Source organism: Amaranthus tricolor, chromosome 2 (assembly GCF_026212465.1).
Source record: "Amaranthus tricolor cultivar Red isolate AtriRed21 chromosome 2, ASM2621246v1, whole genome shotgun sequence".
Taxonomy (NCBI): Eukaryota; Viridiplantae; Streptophyta; class Magnoliopsida; order Caryophyllales; family Amaranthaceae; genus Amaranthus; species Amaranthus tricolor.
In genome coordinates, this window is record NC_080048.1 from 32,553,081 (window position 1) to 32,579,652 (window position 26,572).

A 26,572-nucleotide genomic window follows, 5' to 3' on the forward strand; every position below is an offset into this window, starting at 1 on the left:
ACATCCATTCTACATATTCACTCATCTTCCTCTCCAAATAAATTCATTCATTATTTTACCATTTAAATTTTCCTACAAATACAAAACAATATGGGACTGGATATGTTGATGAATATGTTTGCTGGTCTTGGAACTGGCGATTTAGGCGCACCAGAGAATCCAAATGGTTCAGTTCTCTTGTTTTATGCAAAGCTTCACTTTATTACTGTTTTTTAACACTTCCCGATACGTTGTGTGCCAAAAGTTTTTTGCATTTCCGTCTAAGTTAGAAACAATACTTCTCTCTTTCCCATTGCGTTGTCTTTTTGCTCTCGCTATCAATTACCAAGTTTTAAAATTATTGAACGTTTTGCATATGGTGATTATCGTCTTAATATCTCAGCCCATTCCAGACTCATGTTACTCTGCTTTGCCAATCTCTGACTGCTCTATTTTCCCATGCAGTACCACCTGAAGAACTCTATGCAACTCAATTGACACAACTTCAAGAAATGGGATTTTTGACGCGGCAGAGAATATTAGGGCTCTACAAGCTACTCTTGGTAATGTCCATGCTGCAGTGGAGCGACTTTTGGGAAATATTGGTCAGTGATAATATTGATCAGACGATTTGTTTTTTGAACACAAGTTCACCAAAGGACATAACCTTTTGTGGATTAAGATTTGGTACACCCAGATTAGTCTCACAGAAGATTGGAAAAACACAGAGCTCGGGAACCAGGATTACTATTTATGCTTGTGTTTCTGGGTATATAGGCTCGTATCTCACTCCCTAGGCTAAATGTTTAGACATTCTTCTTACCCTTCTCCCCTCTACTGCGTCTTTGAACGTTATGTACATACACAATTTGAATTATGTTCTGTGAAATGTTTGATATGATTCTAGTCAATGTATTTTCCAGGATGTAGTTTTCGGATTTGATCCTGTTATGGGTTTCTTTGCTGTATTTTTAGCTGAGAAGAACCAGCTTCTGCTTTTAGAGAATCATATGTGTTTCCCATACGCTGTTATGAGTAAAGAATTTACAAAATTTTCTATAGTTTTCAAAGGCCCTCTTTGCTAATTAGCTTATGTTGTGCGACAGCGGAAGCAAAGATCGAAAAACAATAATGAAACAATAAAGATTCAAACAAACAATAAAGAAAATCACACCGAGAAATTTAACGTGGTTCACTATCAACGTGATAGCTACATCCACCGGCACCGAGAATAAACTTTTCGCTATAAACCGGGAGATTACAAGATGAGCACGAGAAACCACAACAATGGCTCTCCAAGCTTTTTTTCTCTTAGTTTTCCTCACTTTGTGTTTTGCATTGCATCTCGTTCTAATTCTAATTACATGGGGCCTTTATATAGTATACCTCATAATAAAAAGAAATTAGGGTTAAGAAAATACAAAAAACCGTCAAATACTAAGAGTAACCGGCCAAAAACGTGCCAAGAAACCGCCATTACGCGACCCGTGTAAAACTACACGAGCCGCAGAGTGAGATCAGAAGCAACTCCGCGCCCCGCGGACATTGATCAGAACAGTCTCCGCGCCCCGCGGAGCAGTGTTCAAGTCACACCATATTTCAACAGCTTATATCTTTTAGCTCTAGATTATTTAATTAGCTTTAAAATTTAGTAGAGTATTTGACTAAAGTTTTTAAATTATTTTTAATTAGCTTTTTATGTATTTATAAAGCTAGAAATTTACATATTCTATTTTATTCATTTTGCATTATTTAAAATTATAATTTAAGAGCTTTTCTATTTAAAAGATGCAAAATTAGTTGGACATGATAATAACATTTATATTTGAAAGAAGATAAATATGTCTATCATGTTAAGTTTAAAAAACTTATTAAAAATGTGCTTCTCAAAATTGATTCCAAAAGCTATTTTTTAAATCATAGATTCATTTGTTAGAAGCAATTTTACCAAACACCAAAAATATAGTTAAGTAGATAAATACAGTTATAAAAAGCTAAAAGCTATTCCTAAAAGCTAAATATCTAAAAAATAATAAATAGTTTATTTGCTGTTACTAATAGCGAACAAAATTTGTTTTTTATTTTTTTTTATCTCTTCAAACGTAATGACATTATCCCTCTTTGATTGGTACTTTTTTTTTGTTCGTTGTTAGTAACAGCGAACAAACCATGACCTTACGATCGGACACGAAGACGCTTATTTTGGAAATTAATATTTTCCGAAGCTTATTTTGGGTTTTTTGTTTAAAAAGCTTATTTTTAGTTTATTTCCTTGAAATGGGCTATAAGTGTGGAATTTATTTAAAGGTGTTTCCTACTGTACTGGCTTTGGGTCGACAAATGAGATGCCGTTGGAATAAAGTAAAGCATCGTCGTTTCTTGGGCTTACTGTTGGGCACGATAGTCGGTCCAATGAGGTCCATTATGGTCTTGATTTCAATGTTGATGCTCAACCAGTGGATTGTGGTTCTTCTTCTTCTCTTAATTTTCATAATGAGATTAGAAATATGATTATCATAATTAGAATACTAACTGAGAAAAACAACCTAATTTTATGTGTGGATTTCATAAAACATATTTGTGTCTTATTAGGTTCGAGTCAATTTCAAAAATTATCCAAAACGAAAAATCATTAAATCGAATCAGTGAGGAATCGACGAGTCGTCGCTTGTATTCTAATCTCTTCAATTCCAAGACAGAAAAAAAAAGCCGAGTCGGCTTTTGGGAAGCGTCGACTAGATGCTCTGGGCGACAACTTGTCGCCAATGCTCTGCCTTGATTTTTTGCGGTTTAAGTAGTTTTTATCTGGTTTATCTTGGTGTTGGCATAGGTTTATATATTCTCTTACACATAGGATGCTTGCCTAAGGAAATTTGATCCTCTTAATTCTTTTTTCTAAATTTGCTTTGAACATGACCATTTGTTCTTGTTCTTCTCTTCTACATAAAGTGTAGAGATGGAGTAATTAACCTTTCCTACTTTTTAAAGTACCTAACTCATTCACAATAGATTGACATTGCATTGCATTCTCTTTGTGCTAAGGGATTGTTGTTTTAGATTGTATCTCTTTGAGAGTTTTATTACCATCCCAAGCACCCTTGTGGGAGACATCATAAAAGGAAGATGATTAAAAGCGCATTGCATTCTCTTTGTGCTAAGCGACTGTTGTTTTAGATTGTATCTCTTTGAGAGTTTCATTACCATCCCAAGCACCCTTGTGGGAGACATATCATAAAAGGAAGATGATTAAACGCACATTGCATTCTCTTTGTGCTAAGGGACTGTTGTTTTAGATTGTATCTCTTTGAGAGTTTCATTATCATCCCAAGCACCCTTGTGGGAGACATATCAGAAAAGGAAGATGATTAAAAGCCTTCTACTTATATCAACTTTTCGAGCGACGTTGATTATTGCAACATTATCTTCAAGGAGGTTTCATACTTGGTGTTTTGAAGAAGTTCCATGGCCAATGCAAGGATTTACAAATATATTTGTTGTTGTAATTTTGTACCTGTAATTATATTTGTAATACCATTATATTTTCAACAATCTTTTGTGAAGGAACTAACTTCACCATCACCAAGTTAGACAAGTTCGTCGGTGTTGATTTCCTTCGTTGGCAAAAGAAAATGCTCATTCTATTGATCAATCTCAGCGTTGCTTATGTCATAAGCACTCTTAGGCCGGAGGAAGTGGATAATGAAACTTTAGAACAAACTAGGAAGCGAAGTAAATGGGATAATGATGACTTTATATGTAGTAATTTAATTACTATTATAGGAGTACTACCTCAGTCCCTTCAAATCACACTCATTGATTCATTTGGTTTTTACACTCTTCCAATTTACTAGTTTATAATTAATATCTCTAATAGTGAATATTTAAAATTATAAAAAAGTGATATCAACAAATTTACATTCAGAAGAATAAACAAAATTCAATTTTATTATATTTTGACATCTACATTAAGAATAAAATATATATTTAGAGTGATCAATAAATAGTGTTAAAAATTAAATAGGACAATTGCTCTTAATTAAAGACGTACCTAAATAACATTTCAATTATTTTTGGAAAATTTCACGTGGTAATCCTGAGGTTTTAGGTTTTTCCACATAGTAACTAAAAACTTTTTAAAAAAATTCACGCGGTAACCTTGAGATTTGCCAAAATGTACTACCGTGACCTTTTTGAACCAAAAATGTTAGAAAACGTTAAGTGTTCAGCATTATCAGATTTTGATGGCATTCGAACATAACCCCAAAATGAACTCTCTCTCTCTCTCTCATCCTAACATTTCCCCAAATTCCATTAAAACCCTAACCTTAAATCCCCAAAAGTGACTTCAAATTCCCTAATGTAGTATTTAGAAATAAGTATTTCATTTTAAATTATGGATTTCAATTATGAAATCATAAATAAAGAATTTGAGAATGACAAGGTTTGGGTAATCATTCTCAAATCCTCAACTTTAACTACTTTAAAAACAATTGTGGATTTAACTACTTTAAAAACAATTGTGGATTTCATCCAAATTCAAATTTGAAAATTTTTGGTTTGCCAAACAATAAATTTTAAGCCAATTCTAAATTTTCATATGAAATCATTGTTCCCAAACATGGTATAATTTTAATCTACAAGGATCACAATCAAGTTCTAGATCAAGAAAGGTTAGTAATTTCTTCTTGAAATTTGGAAATTTCAAAAATTTTCAAGCCCTAACCGAACCTGCTCTTCATGAAATGTTGAAAATTTCTTCTTGCTATTGCACTAAATTGTTACTGTTGAAAATTTCATCTTGCTTTTTCAAAAATTTGTTCTGTTGGTAATGTAAAATTCGAAAATTTGGTGACCCTTTTTGCTGTTGAAAAAAAGTAGGTTTTAACTTTGGGGGAAATAATGTAAATTAGATGAAAAAGGTAGAGTTAGGTTTATGATTTGGGGAAAAATGTTGAAAACTTATAAATTTAGTAATGGACATTCGAATAAAAGGGGTTTAGCAGTCTTCAAGCTTTGAGTTTAACGTTTCCTAAAGTTTTTGGATCAAAAAGATTATGATGGTACATTTTGGCAAACCTTAGAGTTTTTGCGTGGATTTTTAAAAAGTTTTGGTTACCACATGAAAAACTCAAAAACCTCAGAATTATCACGTGAAATTTCACATTATTTTTTAAAAGAAAGACAAAATTGATAGAAAAGGCTAAGAATAATAAAAAAAAATTGTTGAAAAGACAGTTGGCTTACGTCTTCAAGAATGAGATGCGACGATTTGTGAGTTAACCCTAAGGAAATTCTAAGGACAAAATTAATACTTCATTGTATGGTGGATAAAAAAAAATTAAAGGTATACTTCCTACTTGTATTATGGTCCCATCATATACAAGAGCAGTGATTAAGAAGTCATTTAAAAAATAATAGATACGTGTTAGAGATAATATATGTTATTTTGCTTATTATAATATAATTATATTAGTAGTGATTAAGCAAGTTGTCAATGTACAACGAACATGTTTAAATCATAATCTATATAAAATATTATTCAAATATACAATAATTTTTTATCGAGTATTCTTATATATTCAAACGGATTATATTCTTAGAGATTATTTCTTCTTATTTGTCGTGTATATGTGTATATATTTATTTTATTTATATATTTATTTTAGGAGAAATTTGTTATTAAATGAAATTTGTTATACTTGTTCCTAACCAAATAATGAAAGGACTTGCGGGTATTTTCTTAATAAATATTTTTACTACGGACTTGTGACAGTACCGAATCAATATTACGTTTATATTTTTATTAAAACATTAGCTACAAACTAGCCGGGGAACCAATATACGCTTATTTTCTTATAAAAAAATATCTATGAATTGATGACGGAAATTGATATGTGGTAAATAGCTATGAATTAAATTCCCTACCCAATCCGTAGCTACATTTAAGTACGAACTATCAACCAAATTCGGGTTGTAGCTATTTTGCGACTAATTAGATGACAAAAATTATTTAGCAACAAAGCAGATGACGAAAAATTAAATTATGTCGCTAGTCCTTTTAGCTATTAATGATGGACTAACAATATATTTTTGTCGTCGCAACTTGATAGTGTTTTTGTAGTATCCAATCAAAATTGAGTGAAGGGTCAATTTCAAACCATCACTTAACGAATACACAATAATATTAAAGTAAGTGCTTTAAACTTAAAAAAAATGTTATTTTATTGGATATACCTAAAATCTCTATCTTAATGCAATGAACAAATAAAAATATATACTAATTAAATAGGGATAGACAACCAACTTATGTATGATTGGATCTTTCCATCTTTAATCCTTTTGTTTTAATTTAGTTTTCAAATTTGTGTTGGGACGATATGATTTGGCATATTTTCATTTATAAATGTTTAAATAAGTTAGTTACACTTACAAATTATTATATAAAATGGTCTCTTTTTAACACACATTTTATGTATAAGTTAAACAGTCTAATTAATACAAATTATTATCAAATAAACTCTTTATTTTGAGATAATTCGGAAAAATAGTTTCTTAAAATAATGGCTCTTATTTTTTAAAGGTGGTTATTTCCATTTGGCCATCTCATATGCCTTCCAAATTTCCAATATCATCATCATCAATCCATTTCTGTTCACTTTTGTTTCTTCCTTTTCTCTCTTAATTATCAGAATATAATTTTAGCAAAAGGTAAATCGGGATGATTATTTTAGTTGTAGTAGTTTTATTCGAGGGGAACAATCCACCCAAAATGAAAATGAACTTTAAATAATAGAAAAAACATGAGGTAAGCATGGGTCCCAGGTGAGTAGATTCTCCATTATCACCCATAAGAAGCAGGAGACCCCAGAATAAAAAGTCGCTAGCTAGGTTAGAGCAACGTCAAAGTATTAAAATACATAGATATAGAAACTTCAAATTTTATAGTTATTATAAATAATTATTTTGATAAATTAGTTATAAATTTATATTCGAGTTTGAACTTATATTTAATAGAATAATAAAATTGATAAAATAAATCTATACTTCCACGATAAAATTCCATTGATTTGGTGACAATAAATGAATCCTTATCTAGGCTACGTTTAGCGGTTAATATAATATATTCTTGTTAGTAATAATAAATACTTCTAGATTGTTATCGATTGACCTTGGTGCAAACATAATCATCATACCCGCTCATAGGAACTATGATCAGGGTATAGAATGGAAAGGAAGGCGACAACTCATATCTATAAAGAAGACTGCAACCAAAGAATCTCTCGACTCGAAAAAGATCCAAATAGTGTATACTTCCAACTTAAATTGATGAATTTTTTAGTATACTTTATTATAACCCAAAAAACGAAGAACTATTAGTCCGATGGAATAACAATATGCAATTGTAGCAAATTGTTAGATTTAATTACTCCTAAAAGCTTTGCTGATATATGCTATGGACAAGGGGGAAATTAGCTGCAGTAACCTCCTTCAGCTTGCAACAATATATGAATTATCATCATCACATTCACTACCATAGTTCATTGTTATCATCATCTAAGTCAAAGAATCTTTCTTGCTCCTACTCATAGATGCACACTTCTTTTAATTTTTCTAGGATTCTCCTCAAAGTTTGTGCCTTTCCTTTTTTCTTTCTTTCTCCCTTCTCCTTCAATTTTCAGTCTTGTATATGATTAGTTTGAGGAACTAAATAAAGATTTTAAATGGGTTTTCTGTTTTGTTAAATGGTTTTGTTTTAGTTTTTGATTTTCATTCATGATTATTAAGGAAAAACAAGTTTTCAATAACCACCCTTATGAACCAGAAAAGTCCATATAATGGATCAATTTTTAGACGAAGGTTGCTGGTTACAACAAACATCTGATAAGTCAAACCTTCTTCAGTCGAGTCTGGGTCTGGGTCCGGGTCAAATTCAGGGTCAGGGCCAGGATCAGGGTTCTGAACCATCTACCTCTCATAGTTTGAATTTGAGCTACCCACCATATCCCTTGTTCCCTTCATGTTCTATAAAAGATAGGTTGGTAAAAGCAATCTATAACTTAAAAGACATGAACGGAGATAGAGATGTGCTTATTCAGTTATGGGTTCCTATAAAGAAAGGACTACATATTTACCTTACAACATTTGAACAACCTTACTTCTACCAAGATTCTAGCAAGAGATTACATAACTATAGAGGTGTTTCAGAGAAGTATGAATTTTTAGTAGATGAAGATACTAAACAGGCACTTGGGTCGTTCCCTGGGCGAGTCTTCCTTGGCAAAGCACCTGAATGGACACCTGATGTTAGGTTGTTTAGGGAAGAAGAGTATCCAAGAAGTGTTTATGCATTTAAGTATGATGTTCGTGGCTCGATTGCTCTTCCTATATTCGAAAAAGACAATGATCATTCTTTGGGTGTTGTTGAGATTATCATGACTACTGATAAATTTGATTATCGTCCTCAAGTTGAATGTGTTTGTAAAGCGCTTGAGGTCTCTTTTTTATCCATTGTTTTGCTACTTTTGTTTTTGTTAAGGATGATGTGTACTTCTTATTTATGTGAAGTTACAAATAATGTTTTGCTACCAACTACCAGGGGTCAATAGAAAATATCCTTTTTGTTATCACTAACAAAGGTATGGTTGCGTTCATCCGACCCCTCCGAACCCCGCTCAGGTGAGAGCCACTTAATGGCATTGGATGATGAAAGTTAGTCTCGTACTTTGCATTTGTATTGATTTCTTGATTTTTATCTCTGTGATATATCAACTAAAAATTATTCCATAGACTTTCACTCAAGTTGCTGAAATTTTCCTTTTTTCCTTTTGTTCTCTTTTTCCTTGGTGTCAATTCTCAATAGAGTTAAGGAGTTCTTTAATTTCGGATTATAATAAATCATATTAGATTATAGTTGTTGGAAATACTTCGCATGTGAGACAAGATCCCACATCGATAAAATAGTGGGTTGTGGACTTGCATATATATTAGGTGAGCTAATCCTCCTAGTATCATATGGTTTTAGGAAACAATGAACCTCACCAAGTGTATGTGCAAGTCAACACTCTTGATTCGTGGCTTTGTAGGCCCGAGCACACGGGTGTCCGGTGTCCACAAGAGTGGGCCACGGTGAGATTATGTGACAAATGGTTACGGCCTAAAATAGTAAAATGCAAGGGCAAGGTTGCATTCATCTGACCTAGCTCCAAATCCCTAGCTGAAAACCTAAGTGAGAGTCATTCAATCGCATTGGGTAATAGAATGTTTTCTTTATCTTGGAGGTGAGGCAAAGTTTGATACTTGATAGGATGAGATGATTTTCCATCTCAGAGCTCGAGTTTCATTTTGGTTATACATTGGGTAGGGCGGGGTTCTCTTGACTGTGAACTGTGGTAAATGCATAAATATTTTAGAGCTTGACAAAAATATCCAATCTCAAGGCATATGTTCCATAATATAAATCTTGAAATTGGATACTTTTGGCTGTCTCAGATCATGATTGTATTAAATGCTTTAAAATCTAGGAACATCTGTAAATTCTGCAGAAAAAACAAAGCATCACTTACTCATTTATGCGGCTTCACTTCATCGCAGACTGTTCATCTCAGAAGCTCAGAAATCTTCAACATCCCTCAACAGGTAATATGATACTGCTGTTTCAGGATTTCAACATGTACCTGGAGGATTTAGAAGAGGAATTCACTTTTCATGTGTATATATGATTAAAAGCTTCCTTAAACAGAAGCTAATATTTGTATTTCTTTCTTGTATCTTTACCAGGTAGAAAAAGTATGTTATGAAGCTGTACAGTTTGAGATTCTAAACGTAGTAAGAACTGTATGTGACACCTTCGATTTGCCTCTAGCTCAGACATGGGCTCCATGTTCACAACAAAGAAAAGAGGGGTATTGGCATTCGGACAACAATGCCACCTGTGTTTCAATCATTGAATCGGCTTGTTATGTGCATGATCAACGAGTTCAGGAATTTCACAAGGCGTGTACTGATCACCATTTACTGAAAAGGCGAGGAGGTATAGTCCGAAAAGCATTCGAGACCAACCAACCGTGCTATGCTACTGATGTCACAGAGTTCAGTAAGGTTGAATATACTCTGTCCCATTACGCAAAGATGTGTGGGCTGTATGGAGCAGTAGCAGTAAAGGTACATAGCATCTATCATGAGGTGAATGATTATGTTTTGGAATTTTATTTACCATCAAATATCAAGGAAAAAGGGCTAGCTTTCCATGCTAGGATATGGCAGACGGTAGCAACGGTAATACAGCAGAACTGTCGGTTTTTGCAGTCCGTCACAGGCCAAGATATCGGAGAGCAGGCGAAAGAGACTTCCTGGGTGTCACAGATGATCCACCCAAAGAGAAAAGGTAAGGAAGTAGTGGTTTCACTGGAATTCAGGAAAGATGAGCCTAGCAAAGGGTTTGAAGTGATGAACTGGAGTGAAAACGAGCCAAGTTTACAACTCGGGCAGGCTCTTTCTGATGAAGACCTTTACCAAGATAATTCTGAGTCAAAAGGCGTTAGTGGTTCTTGTTTATCTTCTGTAAGCCGATTTCCTCTTGGTGGCAGAAAATCTGGGGAAAAGAGAAGGACCAAGACACAAAAAACCATCAGCTTGGATGTGCTTAGGCAATATTTTTCTGGTAGCCTTAAAGATGCGGCTAAAAGTATTGGAGGTAATGTTCTAATATAAGGTCATCTTAAAGGGGAAAAATAGGTAATTCTATACGTTAAGAAAATACTGCTTCTTTCCTGAAATAATTGTCTTTTTTAATACTTCACTGTGAAATTTCTAAGATAATTGTCCATGATCAGCTCTAAAGATTTCCGTTGTCAAGCTTTCTTTGCTTGATCTGATCAGATTAGGAACATGGGTATTTAACATGTTCTATAATGCTATCTTACTCTCCTTCCTATAACTATGCAGTTTGCCCAACTACTCTGAAAAGGATATGTAGGCAACATGGAATTGCTAGATGGCCTTCTAGAAAGATCAAGAAGGTGGATCATTCCTTGAGAAAACTTCAACTAGTGATCGACTCAGTGGAAGGTACGGAAGGTGCCATCCGACTGTCTTCTTTCTACACAAATTTTCCTGATCTTAATAGTCCAAACACACAACCAAAATCCAATCAAGTTTCCTCTATAAACTTGAACAATCAACCAAAGCAGCAGCTAACTACTGAACCTGAAGGAAGTCTGTTCCCTTCAGGAGGAGCGACAGCCTCGAACTCCTCATCCTCTACTTCTTCAAGCCAAACCTCGAGTTCTAGCTATTGCTTCTCAAGCGGAGAGAAACTCACATCATCTCCCGTGACAGCCATTGCTTCGGAGAGTAAAGAAGCATCATTCATAGAGATTCCTGGTCGGTCCCTAAAGAGGGCTCGAAGCGAGGCAGAATTACAGGTGCTTAGCAAGAAAAGAGCTAAACAAATCCTAGAAAGATCACGGAGAAACAAAACTCTAGCTGAACATCCCTTATTTGAAACTTTACCGCCTTTGCTAGTAACTAAAAGTTTGCATTCGAGAAAGGCAGGTCACTTTAAAGCTAAAGTTACTTTCGGAGAGGAAAAAGTCCGGTTCTCAATCTTACCGAACATGGGATTTCAAGACTTGCAAAAAGAGATAGCTAAAAGATTTAGTTTGGAAGACTTGAGTAAGATTTGTATTAAGTACTTGGATGATGACAAAGAATGGATTCTTTTAACATGTAATGCTGATTTAGAGGAATGTATAGACATACATAAATCGTCTAGGAGCCACACAATAAAGCTTACGGTTTCGCCTCTATCAGGCTTGGCCGGTTCTTTTGGTAGTTGCGGTTTATCCTAACTTCAAATTTTGCCTTCCTTTCAAAGTCTATGGAACTTCGATGGTCCAAAAATGTATGTATTCTCTGTTCTTATCTTTAAACAATAGTGTACACAGATAGCAGTTTTGTTTTCCATCTAAATGGAACATTGGGAATTTTTTTCCTACCAGTAACCGCCTCATGAAAATCTTGTATTTCATATTTTTAATTGTTGATCATATTTGTAATTTCTAATTAGCATTGTAAAGTAAAAACCGAAAGATTACACCTTTGAGCTAAAGGATTTATCAACCTAAAAAATTCAACTATGCTTTTTTAGTTTGAGCAAAAGGTTCAAGAAATGAATTAACAAGGCCCGCGACCAATGGTTCATTGGGTTCGTGGGTCGGTCATACAGATGATGCATTGAAATGATAATTACATGATTAAAAGATCCATCTACTTTTTGTTTATATCGGTCACAAAGCAAGTAGAAGTAGCTTAATGATACTTGGATAATAAAATGCCGAGTATAAAAGTCATAAAGCAATGTTATAGTTGTAAAGAAATAGAGTGACCTTGTTCCACCAGCTCGAAAAGGAAATGAAGAATATCCATCCATCCTGTTGCTCCCCCTTGTCTTCGATGAAGTTAGAGGTTGTCTTAGAAGTTACACTTACCCTGCACTGCAAATGCAACAACACACGGGCAAAAGAAGGGAAACGAGATGCAGTTATTCAAAAAACTTATGCAATAATCCTCACAACAATTTAATATTGATGGGCGAAAATTTTCATTAAATCTCTAATTTTTGAGCTACATAGATATAAATAAAAAGAAAATTAACCGCTTAAATAAGTTTCTGGATAGTCAAGATCATTTTGGATAGACAATTTTTCTTATAGATATTCCATTTTGCAATTCCAATATCCATTTTGAATTGGATATATACATAGCTCAACAAGCTAGTTTTGATTTTGGTTGGCTACATGAATGATCAATTCCAGTGATCACCCACTTGAATTCTCCTTTTCCATTCATTTAAATATTCTACCACTTCAACTTTATAATCTAAATCCTTTATATCCTTTTCTATTACAGTAATCCGGGTCATCTTAGGTCTTTCTCGCCCTTTCTTTAAAAGCCCCAAGTTTCAGCTTTATATCTTTCTTACCTATATAACAATACCCCTTCATTACTCGATGCCCAAACAATCTTAAATGATTCTCTTTCATCTTCTCTTCAGTATCTACGACTCCTAAACCCTTTCTCATGTCTTTGTTTCAAATTCTAAAACACTTCAAAAAGGCTTGTAAATTTAACATATGTGCAACAACTAATCTCATTCTATAACTTCATCATATACTTCATCAATGTTCATACATCTGTGCAACTTCTCAACAACACAGCCACTCTCTATAGCCTGTGGTGTGGACTTGTCTCCTACCAAAAACCTTAAAGCCTTGTCGCCTACACAAATCATGCTATAACCAGCTATTATTCTCACTCCTCTTTCCTTCACTAATCGTCTCATCTTTTCTGCATCAGTCCATGACCCTGTACTAGCATGCAAACTCGAAGCTAACAAGTAACCGGACGAACCAAAGGGCTCCAACACAAGCACACGAGAAGCCGCTTCTTTGCCAATCTCGAAGTTTTTGTACCTTGAACATGCACTTAACACAGCCCCCCAAATACTCACCTTGCCTTTAAAATGTTCAGGCATTACTTCTATCAGCTCCATAGCATTATCTAACTTGCCTGATCTACTCAATAAGTCAATTATACAAGCATAATGCTCGAAACTTGGTTGAACCCCAAATTTTTGAATCATTGCTTTGAAGAAAGAAAGGCCCGACTCAATTAGCCCGCCATGACTACAAGCAGCTAAGACTGACAGCGCAGTCACTGCATTTGGTTGGAAACCATGGTGCTTCATTTCAGTTACTAGACCTATTGCATCTTCAGCTCGCCCGCTCATGCCGTATGCCGACACCATAGTACTCCATGAAATAATGTTTTTATTGGGTATTTGATCAAATGCCTTTCTTGCTTCTTCTACGGCCCCACATTTCGAATACATGTCTACAATTGCAGTTCCCACAGATACATCTGTAGCTAAGCTACTTCTGATGGCAATGCAGTGTGCCCATTTAGAACTTCTGAGTTCAGCACAAATTGTGCAAGCTTCTATTAAGTTTAACATGACAACTAGATTAGTTCTCTCCCTAAACTCACTCATTTTTCTATATGTATTAATTGCTTCATCGGGCATGCCACAATATGCAAATCCACCAATCATCGTGGCCCATAGAACCATGTCCCTGATATCTGTTCTGCTAAACAGTCTCCATGCGTACATAATGAGATTGCACTTGGCATAAGTTTCGATTAAGGAATTTAACACCAACATATTTGATTCATACCTTTTTCTTAATACTATGGAATGGAATAGTTTACACTGAGATGGATCAGAATAATACTTGCATAGTTTAAGAAGATTCGTAAGCGTCACTTCATCCATTTCAGTTTTCGCCTTCACCATGGAATCGACTAAAACTAAAGCTTCTTGAAACATTTCATTGTAAATCAATCCAGATAAGGTTGAATTCCAGGACACCACATTTTTCACACTTGTTTCATCAAAAACCCTCAAAGCTGAGACTGGATCGCTACACCTCGAATACATGTCAATCAAAGAGTTCGAAACAAACACGTCGATAGCATGCCCTCGAGAAATAGTAAAAGCATGAAGACATCTTCCTACATTGATGTCTTCAAGGTTACTACAAGCCTTAAGAATACTAACCATAGTCAACCCATCTGGCTCAACTTCCATATCTTTGAACATCTTCAGAGCCAACAATGGTTCATCGTTTTGCACACAAGCCCCAATCATTAAACTCCAAGAGATCACATCTCTGTCACACATTTCATCGAACAATTTGTGTGCATACTCAAAATCCGCCTCCATATACACACCTAATAAAGCATTTTTCATGGAAATAACACCAATAAACCCACATTTGAATAAATAACCATGAAATTTCCTTCCACCATTAAAATCTAGAAGGACCCGGTAAGCTTGAGCTACAAGATTTAAAGTAGAAACATTTGGTTCGAAACCCGAAACTCGACCTTGCAAAAAAAACCATAAACCATCACCTAAAAGACCATGATCAAGGTACCCATGAGTAAGAATGTTCCATGAAACAGAGTCTCTGTTTCTCATTCCTTGAAACATGGATAAAGCTGATTTGGGTGCACCCCATTTCATGTAAAAATCTAGAATCGAGTTCCCAACAGAAGTGAAGGAATCATATCCAAACTTTAATGAACAAGCATGGAATATTTCTCCATGTATGAAGGAAATTTTTGAGCTTGCTTTCATTATGGAAGGGATGAGTGAAAAATCTGTTAATTGTACTCCACATCTTCTTATACCTACATAGCAAAAGAATGCATCTTGCCAAAAACCATTTGATAAACATTCTTTAATCCTTATATCCCAATTTGTTAATCTGAAAATAAATGATGTAGTAGGTAATTTCATCGCTGTGCTTATAGATAAATAGTAGCAAATCATAGAGTGAAAGGAAGATAGTATCTAACTAACTATATGGGGGAAGAGCATTTTTAAATTTCTGTTGTAAATCATAGTACTTTACTCCTTGTGGCTTGTATTGTGTTGCGTCCCTTTTATTTCTCACCCATGTGTAAAATACACAAATTTAGTGGAAAGACATATTGAATAATGAGATAAAAATTAAGTTGAGATAAAAATTAAGTTGAGATAAAAAAAAATAAGTGTTTAAAATGGAGAGAGAATATAAATTTGTATATGAAACTAACAAAAGAAGAGTTGTATTATTATTAAAAAGGAAAAATATGCAAAATTAATAACACAAATTAAAATGAAAAAACGATGTAAAATGAGAGAAATAAATAGACTATTTATTACTTTCATTTAGTAAAGTTTTATCTTTCAAATGATTTATTGTATTTAATTAACTTAATGTGGTTTCCTTATATTGATAAAAGTAAAAGTAATAAGGAAAGTCCAATCATGTAGAATTCTTCACTTTTATTAATAAAATTTTGATAAAAGTAGTAACTTTAATAAGTTTACAATCATTAAATATATTAAATTTGTTTATAAATATTTTCATAAAATAAAAATAGATTAAATAAAAGAAATTGTTGATGTATTTTTGCACTATGCCCATTTTTAAATATTTTTGTAAGATATATAGAGAAAGGGAATTGTTAAATACTAGCAAATCTTGGAGTGAAAGGAAGATACATATAATAAGGGACAATATAAACATTTGGTGTTGTGGGTTATGCATTTGTAAACTATAAGGACATAAACATACAATATATCATCATCATACCTAATGTATTCCGCTCATAGAAAACTATGGTCAGGGTCTAGGGAGGGAAGAAAGACGGCAACTTATACCCATAGAGGAGAGTGCGGTCAAAGAGTCCCCCGGCTCGATAAAGGTCTTCAAAGAGAGAGAAACCTGCAACTTACAAATAAAATAAATAGAATACGTATAAATAACTAAAAATAAAGATAAAAGTAAAGAAGTAAGTAAAGAGCAATAATTAAAGGCAATGAACAATAACAAACAATGTGTAAAAGGGACAAATTTATTAAGCTAGGACGTGGACAAATCCCTGGTCAGGTCCTTAGAGAGGTAAAGTTCATGCAGGTCACTTTTAATCTGTTCCACCCACGTTCTCTTAGGTCTTCCTCGACTTCTCTTGCCCTCCACTATGATGCATGCGATCCTTCTTACTGGGGCGTCATGAGTCTTTCTCTGCACATATCCAAATCATCTCAACCTGTTTTCCCGCATCTTTGTAGAGAGAGGTGCAACCCCTAACTTCTCCCTGACTCTTGGTTTCTTATCCAATCTATCATAGTGTTACCACACATCCACCTCAACATACGCATCTCTGTTACTTCTATCCTCTATTTGAAAACCTTCTTTATGGGCCAACATTCTGTCCCATACAACAATGTCGGCCTAACAGTAACGCGGTCAAATTTACCTTTTAATTTATTCGGAAACTTTTTATCAAAAAGCACCCCGATTGCTGCTTGATGTGCTCGTTTTTAGAGCACATTTATCTCCTCACTATAGTGTCGAGTCTCGCGTTTTAGAATGCTTTTTACACACTTTACGCATGATTTTACCTTGCTCTTGTCTCCATGGTGTTTGAGGTAATTTCAGGTATTTTCAGAGATTTCAAGGTATTTTACGTTGCATACGAGACTTAGACACTTTGATCGAAGATTAGAGGCACGTATCAGAGCCATGACATGCTTTCCAAGCCCTACTCAAGGTCCTCGCAAAGTCCGGAAGCCATCTAAGGCTTCAAAGATTCGATTGGGCCAAGGAGAACAAGGATTCGACCGAATCCAAATACCATTCGGTCGAATGGAGCTAGATTCGAGCGAACCAAGAAGCAATTCGGGCGAATGGGCTTAGAACTTCAAGGAGATGTGCTGAAACATGCTAAAAATGGCGAATGAAGCCCCATTCGGTCGAATGGGTTCTCATTCGGTCGAATGACACCTCCATTCGGCCGAATAGGGGTCTTTTTCTGCGTGACTTGTTTTCTTCACAAGTTTATTCCCGAGGGCTTTTTACCCCTTTTGTTCCTTAGCTTATAAATACCTCTCATTTCTGTAAAACCCCTCATGCTTAGGGGATGCCTAGTTTGAGTGCCTTAGTGCCTCATTTTAGAACATCAAACCCTTTAATGCTTTCTCTAGTTTTTGCCCTAATATGGATTTTTAGTTCTTCATTTATGCTTTCATCTACTTTCATGTCACTTCATTTATGTAAGTTTATTTCTTTAATGCTTTGATGTCTTTATTGCTTTCCTCTATTGCTTCTTTCTATTGCTTTTCTTTAATGCTTTCATTTAATGCTTTCTTAGTTTAGATTTAATACTTTCATGTTCTTCAATTCGTTTAATGCTTTCTTTGTTCATTGCTTTTGTCTCTAGTATGTTAGAGTTGTTTCCTTAGAGGTTTTAGGTTAGAGAAACCCTAGGTTTGGTCTTGTCTTCAATGTTTAGGATTAGGGTTGAGGTTGATGATGGTTGTTGATAGATATTCAATTCGAATCTTGTCCTACCACTCCTAGAGAGACATAGGGCGATTATAAGTTGTTCGCGTGGCTTATAGGGTTACCAACTTCCTCTCAATACCTAGAGTGTCTTGATTGATTATCGTTCGAACTCCCTTGACCTAGCTTATCTTTATTTCCAATAGACCATCCTAGCGTGGACGTAGTCTACTCCCCGCTTGTCTTTCATTGTTGAGTTTCGCTTTTTATTCTTGTTATTAGTTAAGTTCACCCACCAACCAACCTTCCATATAACCTTCCCACACCAAGTCTTTAGTCTAGCATCCCTTGTCCTTGTGGTTCGACCCCCGACTTACGATTACACTCGTTGTAATAGTATCAGGGTGATTATAAATATTATTTGTATAACTTGGTTCTTAGTATTAACGACGTACTAGAAACCGGTTATCACTGCTCGCCACTTAAGCCAACCCGCTTGTATACGATTAGTAACGTCTCCATCAACCTCTCCATTACTCTGAATCACCGATCCCAAATATTTGAACTTGGACGTACATGCAACAAATTCTCCCCTATGGTCACCTCTACTTTCCTTATCGATTCCGCCCCACTGAAATTGCATCGCAAGTGTTCTGTCTTCGTACGATTTATGCGCAACCCCTTATCATCCAAGGCTTCCCTCCACTCTTCCAATTTACTATTAGCCTCCTCCTTGGTTTCTGCGACCAAAACTATATTGTCGCCGAAAAGCATGCACCATGGTACAGTCTCCCAAATGGATTTAGAGATTTCTTCCATAATGACCGTAAAAATGAGGATTTAGTGTTGATCCTTGATGTACTCCCACTTTAATAGGGAAAAAATATGTCATACCCATCGGTGTATGTATGTTAGTCGACACTCTGTCATATGTGTCCTGTATTAACTCAATGTATCTTCGTGAAATATCTCTATTCTTGAGGCTATCCCAAACGATTCTTCTTGGTATGCTATCGTACTCTTTCTCCGGGTCAATGAACACCAGATGCAAATCCTTTTTTCTCTCTATATACTTTTCCATCAGTCTCCTCAAAATATGAATTGTCTCGGTGGTTGATCTTCCTGGCATGAATCAGAATTGACTCTCTCTAATTACCGTCTCTCGTCTAATTCTTTTCTCAATCACTCTTTCCCATAGTTTCATAATGTGGCTTAGAAGTTTGATCCCTTTATAGTTCCCGCATACTTATGCATCATCCTTTTTTTTAAGCAGTGGGATAAGCATGCTAACCCTCCATTCTTCTGGCAGCTTACTATACCTCAAGATGACATTATAAAGGTTAGTAAGCCAATGAATTCCCTCCTCTCCTAAACCCCTCCACACCTCAATCGGAATGTTATCAGGCCCAACTGTCTTTGATCCCCCCATTTTTTTGAGAGTTTCTCCTACTTCCGTCGTGGTAATATCAATAATCGACCCATGATCCTGTTTTCTTTGGATGTCTGAAGTTTTTCGAATTTCCTCCTTTAGACCCCTAGTCTCATTGAGCAGTTGGAAAAAATTGATGCCATCTCATTTTGATGTCCTCTTGTATAAGGAATACTCGTCCACCTCATCCTTAATGAACTTCACTATCCCTAAGTCCTTCTTCTGCCTAGATCTTGCTTTTGTCAATTTAAAAATACGCTTCTCCCCCTCTTTGGTATCAAGCTTTTGATAAAAGGCTTCAAACGCACTTCTTGAATCTCTATACCTCTCCTTCTTAATTATCCTATTCTCCTCCTCAGTTCAAGTCATGAGCTCCTTGAATCTCCTGGTTTTGTCCTTTATCTTCTTTTGCACTTCCTCGTTCCACCACCACGACTCTTTATGCACTTTTGGTTTCCTCGTTGACACCCCTAATGTCTCCTTTGCCACCTTTCGAATGGTATTCGCCATGGCCACCCACATTTGATTTGCATCGTCTAATATATGTTAGAATCTAAATCATTTAATTAAGTTACGAACGTCAAGAATCAGTTATTTAACACTCCTTCTGCAGTTTCACGAACTAATCGTTGTCAAAAGTTTTGGACATAATTCTATAATTTTTGACTTATATTAATTCCTTTAAAAATTAGTGATTTTCTCATTAACTATATGACTTCAATAATTTTATTTTTTAATTAAGAAATCTAATAAGAGTAACTTGTAAATCTACACTAAATATATAAACCAACATAATAAAGGGGTCAATTCACTGCGTTCACCCTTATTCATTCAATTAAGTGTGTGAACTTTGCAGAAATATGAAATTCAAAATAGTCAATCTTACTATCCCAAAATCAATTGCAAAGCAGGCTATATGATCTACATCCTCTCCAGACCTAGTGTATTTCATAATTGATGAATTAATAAATTTTCAAGTTCTTGAATGAACTTTGATGGAGGTTTAACAATTAGAGTATTCTAGAGTAAAAGAGAAATCTGACTAAATGGTGAGGATAAAAATTCAAAGAGGATATTTATCAAATTTGTATCAGTACGTAAGCTAATGTGAGTTGAGGTACTTATTTAAAACACATACCCCAAATATGCCTACATCATTGTACAAGAAGAATAAAAAGCAAAGCAAAGCAAAGCGTACGACATACCAATTAGCTGTCTAGACTTTTTTTGGGGGAGGGGAAACCTAAAGAAAACAAATTTACCATTTCATTATTCCTGAATAAATTTAAATATTGTATATGTTCGCTTAAAATGTACCAACTTAAATAATTTATCTTCTGTCATTCTATGTAGTAAAACACCTTTAAGTTTCATAATTGTTTCAAAAATCTTCATCCCTGTTCAAGCAAAACTTCTAATCTATTAAAACACTAGTTTTTATTTAGATTTATTGTTACATTTTTAGCAATATGTGTAATAAATGTAATTATGAAAAAATAATCGAAATATGTCTATATTTTTAGTAAAGGTAAAATTGTTAATGCTAATTTTTTCTTTAGTTTAGTTTAATTAGAATTTAAATGATTTACATTTTATTAGCTGAGTGAAATATATCCCAATCCTTTTTAATTTCCACCATATATTCCATGGCATTTAGCAATCAAGTGGTTGATAGATAGATTAATTAGAAGACCTCCTAATCTATGGTGTTGAGAGCAAAAGAGAGGCCATTGATTTGATATTTTTGACTATTTCTTAAATAAATGATCTTTATTGTATATTGGTCAAATCTAACTGCTTTCTCCCAAGGAAATAGTCTCAATTATAGTTGGGGGAAGTAAAAAGAGTAACTCAATGTGTAAATAGCATAAAAAAGTAAATTAAATATTTGAATAAATTTTTTAAAAAGATTGTAGGTTATTACTTTAACTGAAATTAAGCAAAATGAGACGGAAAAGAAAATTTAGGATAATTCTTTGGAACAAAGAAAATATATGTATATATACATATATAGAGAGAGAGAGAAGTGAAGCAAACAATTTTGAGGTCCTGTTTTTTTTTTTCCAAATATTTTCGAAATTGTGGCGCTTCATAATTTAAAAAAAAAAGATTTTTTTAAACAAAATAAAAATTCAACACAAATTTAATTTCTTAAGCTTAAATTAAGTTGTCAAAAATTAAATTTTCTTCTCCAAAGTTAAAATGAAAGAGAAATAAGTAACAAATTCATGACTAATAATAAAAATAGCAAAAGTTTGAAGGGTTAAAAATTTTAAAAATAAACTGTTGATTATTTTTATAAATTAAATTAGTGATGATTGATATATGATGAATGTGTAAACATTAAATGAGGTAAAAGAAAATATTTGGAAGGTAAAGAGTTATTTTGGAAATAATTAAAAAAGGACAGAAAAAATGTAATTAATACGTTTTGAACATATGATCATTGATATAATAAGCAAAACTCCTACCCACTAATCTACTACAATAATATGTTGTTAAACTATAATTTTTTTAATATGAAGCCCTTAAGTTTGAGGTGCCTTTAGATTTGGAGACCTTGTGTGGTTGGGCACCTCGCACGCCCCAGAAACCCACACACACAAATATCATACAAATAAACACAAACTTGTCTCTAAAAATGGTAGGAACACAAATATTATGAATGGCAGGATTAACAGGAAAGAGTAAAAAATAATTATAAAAATGGTAGGAACACTATTCAAATACAAATGTTGTAAAATTAAAATAAAGTGTGGCGATTTATTAGAGACGATCCAATTACATTTTTCTAACTTACAAATTAAACGTAGTATAGCGTGAATAGTTACAAATATATCAAGTCATTGAATAACAAATGTAAAACTAGCTATTTTAGTATTGTTCCTCTTAAGAACATCATAGTTTGGCCTAAAACGATATACTTGATAGATATAAACCAATTCATACACTTCATAGAGCCATTGTCAACGCGATTGCATAGAATTCTGATGAGATTTTACACCATTTTCTCGGTGATGTCCACGGGGACGAGAAGGAATTGTTGAGCTTCTCTTAGGCACCTTTTGTTTTTCTTGAGCCATGCACTGAATTTTCTCTAAAGACTCTACAACTTCTTGCATTGAGGGTCGATCTCGGGGATCTTGAGCAAGACAGTTCAGAGCAAGTTCGGCTGTAGCTACCGCTGCTTTTGCTGGATACTTTCCCTCCAATCTTGTATCCATAATGCTCTTTAGCTTTCTCTTATCAGATAAATGGGGTTTGATCCAATCAACCAATTTATGTTTTCCTGTAGGGCGTGTCGTATCGAGTGCCCTTAGGCCAGTAAGAAGCTCAACTAACACAACTCCAAATCCGTACACATCGCTCTTTACATATAAGTGACCTGTAAATTATGGCAAAAATTTCTAGTTAGAACTAGACTACATCTGGTCAATTGTACTGCTATATTTCAAGCTATGTTACTTGGACTCGGGTACTGATGTCAGGGACTGATACGTGTCCAAGTGTCAAATACGTCTAAATATTCAATTTTACACCTAAAATGAACTGTCTAAGCACTATATCAATGTCCGAGTATCAAGGATCGAACACAGGTATGTGAAGCAAAATGAAGTGTCCGAGTAACATAGAAACAAGAAAGCTAATATACCTGTGGCAATATACTCGGGAGCAGCATATCCATAGGTTCCCATAACCCGGGTTGTAACATGAGACTGGCTAGCCGAAGGCCCCAATTTTGCTAAGCCGAAATCAGATATTTTGGGATTGTAAGCCTGAAAGAGAGGATCCAATATTAAAATAATGTTTAGCGAGAAACAATAATCAATATAGAAATGAAGGTGTAATAGAAGTTACCCCGTCAAGAAGTATGTTTGAAGCTTTTATATCCCGATAGATGACACGATCATCAGAGGAGTGTAGGAAAGCAACTCCCCGAGCAGCTCCGATGATGATTTTTAGCCTTAAGTGCCATGGGAGTGGTTGAACTGCAGAACCCCCTGTATATGGCGCAAACATAAGAAATCGATCATTCTTAATTTACCGAAATCAAATTCAGCAATAAAAAGTCAATTATGTTCAAAAGATTTACTTACGTCCCAATAGATGGTTTTCTAGGCTTCCCTTCTGCATAAATTCATACACGAGTAGGAGTTCTTTATCTTCCCAACAGTACCCAATTAAGGTGACTAAATTTGGGTGCGATAGCCTTCCTAAGAAACCAACTTCAGACTGCACCATATCGAAATGAAATTAGCAGTCGTCAACATATGTCTTAGTAATACTCGAACAGAGCAACTGTAATATCAGTTCTCATTATAGACGTCAAAACTTTTGAGCAAACTATCAATCAACGTCAAACCAAGCTGTTAATTTTGGTTACATACGATCTTAGAACAATGTTTTTGACTTCATGTTCAAAAACATGGGTCATTTATAGAGGTGATCAAAACAGAACCGATGACCCGATATTCACCTGAGCTTATAACTGAACTCGATTTGACCCGACTTTAAAATGTATTTACAATTCTATAAAAACCAATGTGGATACAAGACTCCATTTTGAACCGACCAAAAGCACCTAATCCGAAATCAACCCGATAGCTCGAATGAACACCTCTAGTCATTTACTAACGATTTAAATAACAAAACCCGTTGGTGAATTCATAATTCTAATCGCAAGCAGTGCAAATAATATGTATTGCCACATAATAAAAGTCAAAATTTTGTTCTTCGTTAGGCTGTTAGTTACAAAAGATTGCATTGCTCTTCAATGTCAAAGTTAACATAAAAGAGAAACCTGAAGCATGACTTAGACTAATGACAATGTACATGCAATTCTTCTAAACGCAATTATTTATCAATTTAAATAAGAACGACGTACAAAAGTAAAATACAACCAATAATTGTAAAAGGGTCTAAGTCAAGCTATTACATTATGCAAATTATCACATAATCTTATTTTATAATCAAGTACAAGAACATAGCATTGTCCAAGATCTCAGAAGTAATCTTCACACTTTATCAAAGCATTGAATTAGCACAAAAGCCGCACTTTTTCAAGCTTTAGATTATAATTAAGGTCATTCACCAATTAGATTGAATAATCAATTCAATAAGTGACTTATTAACTTGTTTTTAATTGAGAAATTGGATTATGCACTCTAATAGCGCACACTTAAGCCTTAAACCTTTCACAATCGAACATTTCAAAGTACAAACTAACCAGACGGTCTCTTGAAAGACCGTCTCTCTGAAAGACGTCTCTCAAGCGCAGCACATTAAAGCTTAATGCTTACTCTTACTCTACATTTTCCTTTATGGACTAGCCCGGTTAGAGATGGTCTCTCAAAGAAATCGTCTCTCACAAGATTTGTGCAAACCAATATAATGCAGAACAAACTACTTTGAATTCACACCCTCGGTTATACACCTAGTCACCTATCATAGCCACTTTTGTCCTATGGATCATTTTTGGGGGTCGGGTTTCTGAGAGCCCAAGAGGGCATTGACACGGATATGATGCAACCATAGGTTGTAGATATCACGCCTCGTACTTAACCGACAAAATTATGTGGCAATCATACACATGATCGACAAATTTCATTTTAAATATACATCCACATTCCACAAGTAGCAATTTAGTGCAGGAAGATTTCAAACCAACATAGTAAAACATTGATCATTGGACGAAAAATGAGTAATTAATTGAAGTATAAAGATGTCGATTACCTGCCATTCTTCGAAACCTTGTAAGCTTTCGGAATTGAGTTTCTTAATCGCGACAACCAAACCGCTACCACTCTTAGTTTGATGCTTGCTCTCAAGCCAACCTTTGTAAACCCTTCCAAACCCTCCTTCCCCCAGTAAATTATCAGCTTTAAAGTTCCTTGTAGCATATTTTAATTCTTGGAAGGTAAACTCTCTAAGATTGGGTGTGGGTAAAAGTTGCCCATCAGGAAATACCTCATCATTACTAGATGCTGAAAAGTGGCTCTTGCTAGAAATATTGCTACTTGTTATTAATGTAGTTTGACTATCATTAGATGATGATATATCTGTTTGTATTCAAAATTACAATCAGTATATATACAACCCAAACATTCAATTGCAAAAATTCCATGAATTTCAACTTTTTTTTTCAATTACAGGGTAGGCCGAAGAAAGGAGCGGGTTAGGTCAGAATCGAACCTAAAACCTTTCCCGAGGGAATGGTACTCAGTCCAACTAAGACAAGACCCGGTTCTCGAATGTTAGAGCACAACCATTATTGCATCAACCCAGATGAAAAAAACATCAAACGTCTTAACCCATATGAAATTCAAGCTTAATTTAAGGGTTAAAGAAAAATTCAAGTTTAATAAGGGAAGAGGAGGAAACTTTCATGGGAAATTCAGCCAAAGATTGGAACTTGTAAACTTAGAAGTAATAATTCATGCATTACAAGGCATAAAGCAAGAATCTAACCTCAATTTCAAACATGATCATCCCATTAAAAGAAGAACAAATAGCAAAATTCAAAAATTCATAATTATAAAATAAAAAATAAAAAAAAAAACACTTGAAATTTCATATAATAAATTCAAACATTAAGTTACCTGAACTAATTTTTCCAACAGTGCTAGGAGTTGTAGGCTTTTTAGCTGGAGAATCCCAGCAATTTCCCATGATTAACTCTATCAAGCAATACTGTAAATTCCAATTATAGCAAAGACAAAAATGGAAGGAAAAGAAAAAGAGGAAACGGAAACTACTTAAAAAGTCTTCTATAATCTAACCATGGATTAACTTATGAAAAGGGGTAATTAAGATTATTTTCTGGGAAATTTCTACTTATTTTGTGAACACAAGATCATATGATGAAGAGGGGTTTTCTTTGGATTAGTATTTGATAATTGACTTGAAGAATAAGAAGCAAATTTCTTTGGCATTTTTTTTTTTGTCAAATTGTTACGCACTTTCTTGGTCACTCAATTCAAAAGGCTCAAAATTATGTCTTCTAAAATGGGTCCATAATATATACTCTCTCAATTTTCTTCTATGTACACCCTTTTCATTTTTCTAGCATCTTTGGTCAAAATACTCGTTCATGTCCAAATATATCTATTCATACTTTGTTATTATTATAATATTTTAAAATGTAATTGTGATAGCTCTAATAATTTAGACTTTCCTTTTTCTTTTAAGGTTTGGGGTTTGAGTTCACACTATGAGTACTCTAAACCAAAAAAAAAAAAAAAAAATGAGGTCAAAATGTGGCACTTTGTTT

The 26,572-nt window shown here is 34.3% G+C and overlaps 4 protein-coding genes across 5 annotated transcripts; 2 read left to right on the forward strand and 2 right to left on the reverse strand.

Annotated features, from left to right (window-relative positions):
* On the forward strand, positions 1–1,029 carry LOC130805378 (uncharacterized). Its single transcript, XM_057670149.1, has 2 exons — positions 1–166; positions 445–1,029. Exons 1-2 carry the CDS (start codon positions 91–93, stop codon positions 774–776), a joined length of 408 nt encoding a protein of 135 aa, XP_057526132.1. The 5' UTR covers positions 1–90; the 3' UTR covers positions 777–1,029.
* Positions 1,030–7,108: 6,079 nt separating this feature from the next.
* Positions 7,109–11,978, forward strand: LOC130805379 (protein NLP2-like). Of its 2 annotated transcripts, XM_057670152.1 has the most exons (5): positions 7,109–8,471; positions 9,571–9,615; positions 9,757–10,140; positions 10,285–10,672; positions 10,924–11,978. In XM_057670152.1, exons 1-5 carry the CDS (start codon positions 7,815–7,817, stop codon positions 11,826–11,828), a joined length of 2,379 nt encoding a protein of 792 aa, XP_057526135.1. In that variant the 5' UTR covers positions 7,109–7,814; the 3' UTR covers positions 11,829–11,978. The 2 variants fall into 2 exon arrangements, with proteins under 2 accessions (XP_057526135.1, XP_057526134.1); XM_057670151.1 differs by having other exon boundaries at positions 7,116–8,471; positions 9,757–10,672.
* LOC130805380 (pentatricopeptide repeat-containing protein At2g17210) lies at positions 11,978–15,441 on the reverse strand. The gene has a single exon (XM_057670153.1). It carries the CDS (start codon positions 15,371–15,373, stop codon positions 13,130–13,132), a length of 2,244 nt encoding a protein of 747 aa, XP_057526136.1. The 5' UTR covers positions 15,374–15,441; the 3' UTR covers positions 11,978–13,129.
* A 6,534-nt stretch (positions 15,442–21,975) lies between these two features.
* LOC130805381 (probable serine/threonine-protein kinase PIX13) lies at positions 21,976–26,359 on the reverse strand. Its single transcript, XM_057670154.1, has 6 exons — positions 25,902–26,359; positions 25,036–25,361; positions 23,400–23,535; positions 23,161–23,303; positions 22,955–23,078; positions 21,976–22,687 (listed from the first exon to the last, which is right to left on the reverse strand). The coding sequence occupies exons 1-6, from the start codon at positions 25,969–25,971 to the stop codon at positions 22,269–22,271; spliced, it is 1,218 nt and encodes a 405-aa protein (XP_057526137.1). The 5' UTR covers positions 25,972–26,359; the 3' UTR covers positions 21,976–22,268.
* Between the last annotated feature and the right edge of the window lie 213 nt (positions 26,360–26,572).